The sequence below is a fragment of the Pongo abelii genome, chromosome 10 (genome assembly GCF_028885655.2).
Source record: "Pongo abelii isolate AG06213 chromosome 10, NHGRI_mPonAbe1-v2.0_pri, whole genome shotgun sequence".
Taxonomy (NCBI): domain Eukaryota; kingdom Metazoa; phylum Chordata; class Mammalia; order Primates; family Hominidae; genus Pongo; species Pongo abelii.
The window spans coordinates 128,026,679-128,039,329 of NC_071995.2; the positions used below are offsets into that span (position 1 = coordinate 128,026,679).

At 47.4% G+C, this 12,651-nt stretch overlaps 1 protein-coding gene across 2 annotated transcripts in view; it reads right to left on the minus strand.

The window, feature by feature from the left end:
* The window catches only part of TMEM132D (transmembrane protein 132D), an 824,780-nt gene that overhangs the window by 7,059 nt on the left and 805,070 nt on the right, over positions 1–12,651 (minus strand). For both annotated transcript variants that reach the window (XM_024257533.2, XM_054527739.2), the window contains 2 exons: positions 3,684–3,889; positions 944–1,217 (listed from right to left, as the gene is read on the minus strand). In XM_024257533.2, coding sequence (XP_024113301.2) covers positions 944–1,217; positions 3,684–3,889 — 480 coding nt within the window. The remainder of the gene's footprint in view (positions 1–943; positions 1,218–3,683; positions 3,890–12,651) is intronic.

Sequence of the window (12,651 nt, forward strand, 5' to 3'; positions counted from 1 at the left end):
TGACCAAACCCTTACAAGCCTCCCAGAACACTGTTTTGTTAAAGTGTTTGTTTCAAAACCTAAGTGTTGCCACTGGTCCTCTCCATCACCCACTCCCCAGCAGAAGGGGCCCACAAGACATATGGAGGCACAATAACTTCATTTCTTCCTTTAGCACACACATTTCTGAGTTGTTCAGGTTCTCATCAGGCCCACGGTTGTGACTCGGTAGAGGCGGCCACGATATCCTGAAGCCATGGGAAGGTTTAGGTGACCATGCTCAGTGGCAGAAAGTGGCTCAGCAGGAAGTTGCTGGCCATGCCTGTGATTCAAATCACGTAAGCTCACCTCAAAAGCTTGTTTACTGAGATGGTAATGCCTACCACGGCTTGGGCAAAATAATGTGTTTCAAGCACGAGCCACTATGGGAGCCAGCCCAGAGTTTCTCACCTATAAGTAATACGTGAGGAATTTTGAGATTCTCATCACATCATTACATGACTTGTGTTGTGGTTTTGTTTGAGATGGAGTCTAGCTCCATCATCCAGGTTGGAGTGTAGTGGCGTGATCTCAGATCACTGCAACCTCTGCTTCCCAGGCCCAAGTGATCCCCGCACCTCAGCCTCCCGAGTAGCTGGGACCACAGGCACGCACCACCACACTCGGGTAATTTTTTGTATTTTTGGTAGAGATGGGGTTTCGCCATGTTACCCAGGCTAATCTCAAACTACTGAGCTTAGGTGATCTGCCCGCCTCGCCTCCCAAATGCTGGGATTACCAGCGTGAACCACCACACCCAGCCAACATTACTTGTATCACTTACTCCACAATTTCTTTGAATTTACCCATCCTAAAACTAGATACCATTCCCAGCAATGACAAACAGCTGATTTCTCCTCTAGGTGGGGCAGAGGTGGGAAGACGGAGAGATCTTGATTTGGGGATTTTTTTTTTTTTTTTTTACCTGAATGGTGGTCATCCCAAGCTCCTGCCCCATCAGGATCTGTCCGCCTTGCAGCTTGGCGATCCTGGGCTCCTCCACCTGCATGAAGTCATTTATCAGCTCCGTGATGTCCACTTGCCAGTCTGAGCCCAGCAGGTGGGCCAGGTGTCCCCCAGGGCCGGCCGCCTCGGCCACAAACTGCGTCAGGACCCGCACCATGGCGTGCTGGTACTGCAGAGTGCAGCCGCGGCCCCTCCGCTCATCATCCTCCTCCTCTTCACTGTCCCCGGCAGGCCTGTGAAAGAGGCAGTGCAGTTTGCAGACAGTTACTTGTTGGTCCTCTGTAAGGGGCTGTGTGTGGAGCCTGGTGGGGGCTGCAGAGGTAAGTGGGCCATGAGACTTCAAGGAGTTTACAGCCAGACATACAGAGGTGAACTTCAGATACTAACCACTGCTCTGGCATGAGCACTGACCCATCAGCATGGCTGGTGCAGCCAGCAGAGTTTAAAGTGTTCACAGTGGCCCCTCACCTCCTGGTGAGAGGTTTACTACTTTGTGTAAACCTCTCCCCTTGAGTGTGGGCTGGACCTAGTTTCTTTCGTCCGATGAAAAAGTTATGGCAAAAGTGATTGGATGGTCACTTTCATGGCTAGACTTGAAAAGCCTGTGACTTCTGTCTTGCTTCTGTTTTCTTTCCTTGGTTCTTTGCAGTTGCTCACTCTGATGAAGTGAGCTGCATGCTGTGAGCCAAGCTGTAGAGATTTCCACCCAGCTAGAAGCTGAGAGTGACCTCTGGCCAGCACCAGCGAGGAACTGAGACTAGCCAGCACCCGCACGAGTGAGCCTGCATGTAGATCCTTCCCCACATGAGCCTTGAGGTGGGACCCCAGCCCCACTGACACTTGGGCTGCAGCCTGTAAGAGACCCTGCTCAGAAGACCCAGCTCGGCCATGCCTGGATTCCAGATCCACAGAAACTGTTTGATAATACATGTTGTTCTTTCCCTTTTTGTGACAGGGTCTTGCTCTGTCACCCAGGCTGGAGTGCAGTGGTGCGATTTCAGCTCACCGCAGCCTCGAACTGCTGGACTCAAGCAATCCTTCCACTCCAGCCTCCTGAATAGCTTGGACTACTGTGCAAGCTACCATGCCTGGCTAATTTTTAAAATTTTATGTAGAGATGTGGTCTTGCTGTGTTGCCCGGGCTCAAACTCCTGGGCTTAAGCCATCTGCCTACCTCGGCCTCCCAAAGTGCTGGGACTACAGGCATGAGCCACCAGGCCTGGCCGGCATGTTGTTCTTTTAAGCCACATTAACTTTGGGGATAAGTTTTAAACCACTAAGGTTTGGGATAAGCCACTATGTTAGCCAGAATGGATAGCTAACATGACAAGGCTAGGGATGAATGGTGTGGCTCTGTAACCCAGCACTCAAAGCAGGTGAATATGTAACCCAAGGTGAGGCCAAATGTGATAAGAAAGGCAGAGAGGGCCAGGATGCTTGGAAGGAGACAGATGTCAGCTGCTCCCTCAACATCTGGTCCCTTCTGTGCAGTTGGCCCTTTGATGGCACCTTCTCGGTCTCCATCAGAACAGCGGCTGTTCCCTCTCACACTCACTCCACTGCCATGTCTGAACCAGGCAGCTGTGACAGTGTGTGGGATGCGTTGCAGTGAGACTCAGCCAGGTCTTTGGCAAATCTTCCCGTACAGGTTTTTCCCTCTGTAGCACCAAGGGTCATTCTCTAATCCACGCCCTCAACTCAATACCAGAAACCCCAGAGACTGAGAAAGAATCATTGCTGAAGCCAGCTCCCAACTGTCCCTGAGACCCACAGCCTTCGTCCTTGAAGCATCCCCTCTCCCAGGGGTCATGGGACCAAAGGAATGAGCTTGCAACGGAGGGAATATAAGTTATCCCTCAGATAAGCACCAATTCTCCACCCCCTGCTGAGTACACAGACTCCAGGAATATTTCTTTGTCTCATAATGCATATACTTACTTTTAGCAATCAACATGCCCCTAATACATGAATTCTTATACACGGTTTCTCTGAGATGACAAAGTCTGTGAATGAAGAGCCTGAGCTCCTACCACTCTCTTTACATGGTACTCATGTGGTTGCCCGATGGTAGATGGTGGAGACTCCTGGGGCTCTACCAAGCACCATCGGGGTAATGTATTAGACACTCAGTGGACAAGCCTCAGACCTCATTTCACCAAGGCAGAGAGCTCAGAGCTTCTGGACTGGAACGCAGAGAGGCAGTTCAGGTCAGGTTGATCCTGTCTGATGTCCTTCCAGGGAACATCTGCTGCCTCCTCCTTTCCAGCATCAATTTTCCCTTCTCCTAGAATTTGTTCATTCATTCAGCCTTGGTACACCTCTTCCTCTAGCTCCTCTGGCTCTAGTTGGGGAGTCCAGCCAGTCACTCAGTGTGTTTGAGGGCCTTGGCTACAGTAACTAGATAAGGGAGGCCACAAAATCCTAGTGAGGATAAGACTTAAATCCAGGACTTTGCTGGAACTAGTGGGAGGGAGAGGAGGCACTTTCTGCTGGAGTTGCAGAGAAGAGAGGATGAAAGCCTGGAACCTCTCGAAAAATGCTGATAGAGAATGAAGCCAACACAGGGCAAATTGAAGCTGAGCGGTGGAGGGAGGCCTGGTCCTTAGGGTACCACGTGCATCCTCAGACTGTCATGCCCGAATTTACCACCTCGTACACTTCCTTCTTAGCCTGCCATGGAGTTTCAGGGACACACCCACCTCCTGCTGGAGACGATGGGCACTCTCCAGCCCTTGATCTGATTGAGCTCAGTGTCGGAGACCTCGATCTGCAGTGGAAGCCGGGGCACCCACACCGTCATCTCCAGGGGGCTGCTCAGGTGCTGGTAGGTGAAGTTCACCACCACGTTGACCTTGCCTTTCATTTCTTTCCCATTGACAAAGATGTAGTCACATCTGTCAGAAACCTGTGAAGAGGTGAGAGAGAAAAGGGGAGGGAAAGGTGAGCTTTCATCCTATTGCATGGCCCAAGGAGGAGGAAAGGGAAGCACTCTGGCTGGCACCTCCTTTTCCTCCCCTTACTGTGGGGAGGAGGTCCTGGTATGGAGCAGATATTGGCTGTTGTTTTTGAGTATAACAGATGCTGTTATGATAGGTGCTCTCTGAGTACCCAGGCTTCCTGGGGTCCCTGTGGCTAGGTTGGTGGACTCCTCCCCAGGGGCTGCATGTGTTGCCGACAGCTCCTGCCACATCTTCCATAGAAGACTGCCCTTAGGTGAGTGGAGCTGTGTCCCTCAGAGTTACCTGGGAGTTACGTCCTGCTCACCCCCCTTCTCTGCCCAGTAACTACCTGGTGGGGTGAGAAGCCCAGGCTGTTTGCCTCAAGGAGGGACCCATGCACAGCACAGCTCATTCTTAAGAGCTCCTCAGGGAGCTGGCTGGGCTGTACCCGAACCTGACCTTGCTTAGCCCCTCCTCTTCCCCTCCTACTCTTTTCACTCCCATGTGGGTGTATCCTGAGAACGTCCTCAACAGAGCATGTGCAGACCACTTTCCCCTGCAGGCACAGGGTGGATTCTGAGGCCCGTCCTGCAGAGTTTCCTAGAGGGGCTCGATGAGGCACAGGGGTGGATTCTGAGGCCTGTCCTGCAGAATTCCTTAGAGGGGCTCGATGGGACTTCACAGAAGTTGCCCACCATGTGAGCTAGCTCAATGATGCACCTTCTGCTGGTTTTCCAAAATGTGTCCTGTCCTGCTGCTCACTCCCTCATTCTGCATCCAGAGATCATTCCCCAAATAAAGCACCTGTTCTCAAGTGCACGTCACAGGCTCCGCTTTTCAGGGAATCCAAACGTGGATTCATTTCATCCTCAGAACAGCCACAACGCTAGGCACCACTGCCATTCCCACATTCCAGATGAGGAAGCTGGGAGTGGGGGAGCCTGCCTATGTTCCTCTACCAGGAAGGGCAGAGCCAGGATTTAGCCCCGGGAGTCTGGCTCCAGAGCTCAGGCTGTCAACTTCTACCTGGTGCAAGAGGGCTCCTCCATGCCAGCGGTGATGGGAAGAACCAAGTTCAATGTAAGGACTTTGTTCTCTTGTCTTGTCTCCTAGCTTTCCTGGGGGAAGGCAATGAGTCTTTTAGTTTTCATCCTAAACAAGAATTGGGACATGTCTTTGGGGGAGTGTGGGAGCCTAAATAATAGCTCCCAAAGATATCCACATCCTCATCCTTGGTATCTGTAAACGTTACCTTACTTGTCAAAAGGGACTTTGTGGATGTGACCAAATTAAGGATCTTTTCCCCTCCCAGCTTTATTGGCACATAAGTACTTGGCAGGTAAAACGGCATCAATCTAGGATGTATATCTACAACATGATGTTTTGATCTACATGTATACTGTGAAATAATTACAAATCAAGTTAGCTCACATATCCATCACCTCACATAGTCACGTGTGTGTGTGTGTGGTGAGGACATTTCTTAAAATTTGTATATATTTAGGGGGTCCACGTGGAGTTTTGTCACATGGATATAGTGCACAGTAGTGAAGCCCGGGCTTTTAGTGTAAACATCACCCAAATAATATACATCATACCTATTAAGTAATTTCTCATCCCTCAACCTCCTCCTAACCTCCAACCCTTCTGAACATCCAGTGTCTATTATTCCACATTCTTTGTCCATGTGTCCACTGTATTTAGCTCCCACTTATAAGTAAGAACAAGTGGTGTTTGACTTTCTGGCTTTGAGTTGATTCACTTCAGGTAATGACCTCTAGTTCCACTCATGTTGCTGCAAAAGAGGTGATTTCATTCTTCCTTATGGCTGAAAAATGTTTCATTGTATATTTATATATTGTATATTTATTGTATTATATATACATACTATATACAACATATAATATATAATACAAATTTGTATTATATATACAAATTTATTTTATTATATATACAATGTATATTGCATATATATAGCATTATATACATTGTATATAAATGTGAATCATATATTTATGTATATTGTATATAAATGTTATGAAAAGGTAATGTGTATATAACATATGAGTACAGGTATTTTTTCAATGTAATGATTTTCTTTTCTTTGGGTAGATACCTGGTAGTGAGATTGCTGGATAGAATTTTAGTTCTTTGAGAATTCTCCATACTGTTTTCCATAATTAATTTTCCATATTATGTTATATTCCCATCAATAGTGTATAAGTGTGAGAACATTGAAGACCCACTGTCTTTGCAAATCCTAAGTCTACCATACGGTATTATTAACTACAGTAGCCATGCTATACATTAGAGCCCCATCATGTATTCAGCAGCGTAACTGAAACTTTCTATCTTTGACCATCCTCTCTCCATGTCTCCCACTTTTCAGCTCCTGGAAACCCCCAATCGACACTGTTTCTATGAGTTGGACTTTTCCCCACATATAAGCAACGTCATGCAGGATCTGCCCTTGTGCGTCTGCTCTAGTGCACTTAGCATCATTTCCTCCAGGTTCATCCACGTTGTTGCAAATGCTAAGAGTTTTTTCTTTAAGGCTGAATAGTAGTCCACCGTGTATATACACCACATTTTCTTTATCCATTCATCCACTGAGAGACACTTAGGTTGTTTCCATATCTTGGCTGTTATCAGTCATTAAATTAAGGGTCTTGAGATAGGGAGAGCATCCTAGATTACTTGGGTGGGCCCTAAGTGGAGTTGACTCTGGAGAGCTTACCTTATAAGAGGGAGGCAGGGAGAGATTTGACTGCAGTGGGAGAAGAAGGTCCTGTGACCACAGAAAGAAGATGCTGGAAGATGGAGGCAGAGGCCGAGGAAGGAAGGAGGCAACTCTGGGGGCTGGAAAATGCGAGGAAGCAGATTCCCCACTAGAGCCTGTCTGGCGGGAGGGCAGGCCTACCAACACCTTGATGTCGGCCCACAGGAGCTGATTTCAGACTTTCGGCCTTCAGAACTGGAAGAGAATATGTGGGTGTCCACCGTCTCACAAAGCTGCTGGGTTTGTGATGTGACGGTTTGTTATTGCAGCTGCAGAAAACAAATTCCAGGAGGCAGAGAATGACACACCGCAGAGCCCCGGAGTGTCCTCTATGACAGGGGTGTCCTCCCTGACCGGGGTGTCCTCTATGACGGGTGTCCTCTATGACCGGGGCATCCTCTATGATCGGGGTGTCTTCCCTGACCAGGGTGTCCTCCTTTACCGGGGTGTCCTCCCTGACGGGAGTGTCTTCTCTGATCGGGGCATCCTCCCTGACCGAGGTGTCCTCCCTGACCAGGTGTCCTCCCTGACCAGGGCTTCCTTCCTGACCGGGGTGTCCTCCCTGACTGAGGTGTCCTCCCTGACCGGGGTGTCCTCCCTGACCGGGGCGTCCTCCCTGACCGGGGCGTCCTCCCTGACTGGGGCGTCATCCCTGACGGGGGCCTTGCTGGTTAAGCTTAGAGGGGGACATAAGGGGCTAGGACCCCTGCATGTTGAGCCCCTAACACGTGTCAGGGTTGGAGGCTGAACACGCTTCCTGCTCATCTCACCTAGTGTTCACAGCCACCCCAGCAGGCACTGTTATTGTCCTCATTTCACGGGTGAGGAACCAGAGCCCGGAGATATCACATAACTTTTCACCAGGACACAGGGGGCAGGGAAGGGGCGTAGACCAGATTCAGTCCAAGTGGGCGCCTGTGGCCTCCTGCTCCAGGACAGCTGTCTCTCCTGCCTGAGGGCTCTCTTGCGGTCTGCCTTTTTAGAGGACAAAAACCTCCTTTTAGCACTTAAAGGGATGTGAGGAAAAGCACAGCAGAAATGACTTGGCTGTTCAAACATTGTAAAGAGCATTTCCTATGCAGGCCTCTTTCATCTTCATGATGAGGCAGTCAATGTATGAGAGCAGCCACTATGAGCTTCAGTCTCCAGGATGATCGATGGTGCTGAGGAGAAACGTGGGCCCAGGTCCGGGTATGAGTGGGAGGTGCTTGTGTCTTCAGTATCTGCCACCAACAGTGGCTTTATTATCATCTGTGGCCTGGCCGCAGTTCTCCTTGCTTCAGGGGCCAGGGTGTCTTTAATAGGAGGCTTTTCCTCTCTCAAGTCTTCCATTTCTAACTCAGGCTGAATCCTCATAGGTGAGCTGACTTCTCAAAAGAAAGAAAGGGGCTGGGCGCAGGCTCACACCTGTAATCCCAGCACTTGGGGAAGCCAAGGAGGAGGATCACCTGAGGTTAGGAGTTCGAGACCAGCCTGGCCAACATGGCAAAACCCCATCTCTACTAAAAATATAAAAAAAAATTAGCCAGGCGTGGTGGCATGTACCTGTAGTCCTAGCTACTCAGAAGGCTGAGGCAGGAGAATTGCTTGAACCTGGGAGGTGGAAGTTGCAGTGAGCCAAGATTGTGCCACTGCACTCCAGCCTGGGTGACAGAGTGAGACCCTGTCTCGGGGGGTGGGGGAGGGGGGAGGAAAGAAAAGAAATGAAAATGGGTTGCAGAATAGAGAAAATTGAGCCAACATTCAAAACTTTGACGATTTCGCCTTAGAAATTTAGATTTCTAGCATCGCTTGAGAATTCAGACACTGGCGAAATGGGGCCTGCAATCTGATGGGGCAGAGTGGCACTGAGGTTTCCAGTCCTTCCCACCCCACAGTGTCTTTTTGACCCCAGAGTTGACCAGCTTTATTTATGGTCTATCTCATCACTCTTCTAATAGAGAAATGTTTCTCTTGAGTCACGTCTCCACCCAAAAGTGGAGAAAACAGAAAGGGAGGGAGCTGTGTGTTTCCAAGACAATTCGGAAAGAGTACATTGCTTTATGAAAGGGAAGAAAATTCCTGTGCGTCTCCTAGGCAAATATAGAATGTCACTGTCTAATGAACACAACTGAAGATGCCATTATGATATTCCATCAGGCTGGTCTCTGAAGACCTTACTTATGCTCACCTGGGCTCTGGGAATCTTACCTCAGTTCACCTGGGCTCTGGGGACCTTACCTAAGTTCCCCTGGGCTCTGGGGATCCTTCCTAAACTCACATGGTCTCTGGGGACCTTATATAGGCTCACATGGGCTCTGAGGACCTTACCTATCCTCACCTGGGCTCTGGGGACCTTACCTATGCTCACCTGGGCTCTGGAGACCTTACCTATGCTCACCTGGGCTCTGGAGGCCTTACCTAGCCTCACCTGGGCTCTGGGGACTTTACCTAAGCTCACCTCGGCTCTGGAGAGCTTACCTATCCTCACCTGGGCTCTGGAGACCTTACCTATCATCACTTGGGCTCTGGGGTCCTCACCTACCCTCACCTGGGCTCTGAGGACCTTACCTATCCTCACCTGGGCTCTGGAGAGCTTACCTAAGCTCACATAGGCTCTTGGGACCCAGGTTCCTGAGCCTAGGTGAGCTTAGGAAGACACAAGCCTAGTACCCCATGAGTGGACCTGGCCCCAACTCCATCCTGGTCTGAAGAGACAATCTGAGATGTGTTCCTGCAACATCTGGATGGAGCAGAACTTCTTCCAGCACTCTGAAATCCATCCTTGCCTTCATAGCTCTGTTCATTGCATTAGATTGTTAGACATTCCAAACTCCCCCTCTGGGAGATGAACTGGAGAAATGTAATGGTCTAGGTGAGCCAGCAAGACCTGTTCATTACTTCTCGTTAAAATATGACTAACTGTACATGTCAAATAATTTATTAACTACCATGTTACAATGCTGATGGTTTGAAGGGATGATCTATTAAAACTCTTGAACCCCTTTCATAATCCATTTCCAGCCAGTCGCACTGTTCCGTTATAGGGATATAGTTAATATTTCTGACTCTGGTGTGCATAATCCGGCACTTATGTGAATTTAATGCCATTTCCTTCTTTTCTGTTTAAATGCTGTATGAATTTAAATCTTATTTAAATATCACCAACATTCTTGGTTAAATTTATGTTCTAATATTTCTCTCTTTCCTTTTTTTTTTTGTTCAAGAGCTACAGCTACAGTTGTTGAAATTCTGTCTTTTCTTTCCCCTTCAAACTTCGCAGAAGTAGACCTCCTACAGGAATGCTTGCATCCAATTCTCAAGTTAGGTAGCACCTTTTTGTGCTTAGTCTCTGTCTTGGATTAAAAATGCGGATCACCTGAGGTCAGGAGTTTGCGACCAGCCCGGCCAACATGGTGAAACCCCGTCTCTACTAAAAATACAAAAAAATTAGCCAGGCGTGGTGGTGGCGCCTGTAATCCCAGCTACTTGGGAGGCTGAGGCAGAAGAATTGCTTGAACTCAGGAGGCGGAGGTTGCAGTGAGCTGAGACTCATGCCATTTTACACCAGCCTGGGCAAAAAGAGCGAAACTATGTCTCAAAAAGATAATAGTGGTAACAATAATAGTAGTGGCTAATATTCATTGTTTGCTACATGCAAGGTACTGTACTGAATGTCAATAACTTATTCCACTTAATCCTCACAACATATCTATTAGATTGGTACCCTTACCCCCATTTTCCAGATAAGAACGTTGAAGCTCAGTGTCGTATAGCCATGAGGGGCTTGCCATACTGGGCTAATCAGAGGAGAACTTTAGCTCATTATACTAGGCTTATTTATTGGAAAACAACTTTCCCTAACTCAAGTATATCTGTTAATGGACAACACACGCTTTTCTGCCAAGAGATAAGCAAGTTTTAAATGGACGCACTGGAGGACACACTGGACACAGTTTCAAATGGACGCCATGGAGGACATGCTGGACACAGTTTCAAATGGATTTACTGGACTGGAGGAGGATGCGCAGGGACATGCCGCAGATGGGCTTCGGGTCAGCAGGGATGCTCCATGAACAGAGGGAAAAAGAGGCAACTTGAGCCTATTGTGGGCTGAATTTGGTTCCCTCCCTAAATTCTGTTTGCAGATGACATGATTGTATATCTAGAAAACCCCATTGTCTCAGCCCAAAATCTCCTCAAGCTGATAAGCAACTTCAGCAAAGTCTCAGGATACACAATCAATGTACAAAAATCACAAGCATTCTTATACACCAATAACAGACAAACAGAGAGCCAAATCATGAGTGAACTCCCATTCACAACTGCTTCAAAGAGAATAAAACACCTAGGAATCCAACTTACAAGGGATGTGAAGGACCTCTTCAAGGAGAACTACAAACAACTGCTCAATGAAATGAAAGAGGATACAAACAAATGGAAGAACATTCCATGCTCATGGGTAGGAAGAATCAATATCGTGAACATGGCCATACTGCCCAAGGTCATTTATAGATTCAGTGCCATCTCCATCAAGCTACCAATGACTTTCTTCACAGAATTGGAAAAAACTACTTTAAAGTTCATACGGAACCACAAAAGAGCCCGCATCGCCAAGTCAATCCTAAGCCAAAAGAACGAAGCTGGAGGCATCATGCTACCTGACTTCAAACTACACTACAAGGCTACAGTAACCAAAACAGCATGGTACTGGTACCAAAACAGAGATATAGACCAATGGAACAGAACAGAGCCCTCAGAAATAATGCCACATATCTACAACTATCTGATCTTTGACAAACCTGAGAAAAACAAACAATGGGGAAAGGATTCCCTATTTAATAAATGGTGCTGGGAAAACTGGCTAGCCATATGTAGAAAGCTGAAACTGGATCTCTTCCTTATACCTTATACAAAAATTAATTCAAGATGGATTAAAGACTTAAATGTTAGACCTAAAACCATAAAAACCCTAGAAGAAAACCTAGGCAATACCATTCAGGACATAGGCATGGGCAAGGACTTCATGTCTAAAACACCAAAAGCAATGGCAACAAAAGTCAAAATTGACAAATGGGATCTAATTAAACTCAAGAGCTTCTGCACAGCAAAAGAAACTACCATCAAAGTGAACAGGCAACCTACAGAATGGGAGAAAATTTTCGCAACCTACTCATCTGACAAAGGGCTAATATCCAGAATCTACAACGAATTCAAACAAATTTACAAGAAAAAAACAAACAACCCCATCAAAAAGTGGGCGAAGGATATGAACAGACACTTCTCAGAAGAAGACATTTATGCAGCCAAAAAACACATGGAAAAATGCTCATCATCACTGGCCATCAGAGAAATGCAAATCAAAACCACAATGAGATACCATCTCACACCAGTCAGAATGGCGATCACTAAAAAGTCAGGAAACAACAGGTGCTGGAGAGGATGTGGAGGAATAGGAACACTTTTACACTGTTGGTGGGACTGTAAACTAGTTCAACCATTGTGGAAGTCAGTGTGGCGATTCCTCAGGGATCTAGAACTAGAAATACCATTTGATCCAGCTATCCCATTGCTGGGTATATACCCAAAGGATTATAAATCATGCTGCTATAAAGACACATGCACACATATGCTTATAGCAGCACTATTCACAATAGCAAAGACTTGGAACCAACCCAAATGTCCAACAACGATAGACTGGATTAAGAAAATGTGGCACATATACACTGTGGAATACTATGCAGCCATAAAAAATGATGAGTTCATGTCCTTTGTAGGGACATGGATGAAGCTGGAAACCATCATTCTCAGCAAACTATCGCAAGGACAAAAAACCAAACACCGCAAGTTCTCACTCATAGGTGGGAATTGAACAATGAGAACACAGGACACAGGAAGGGGAACATCACACACCGGGGACTGTTGTGGGGTGGGGGCGGGGGGAGGGATAGCATTAGGAGATATACCTAG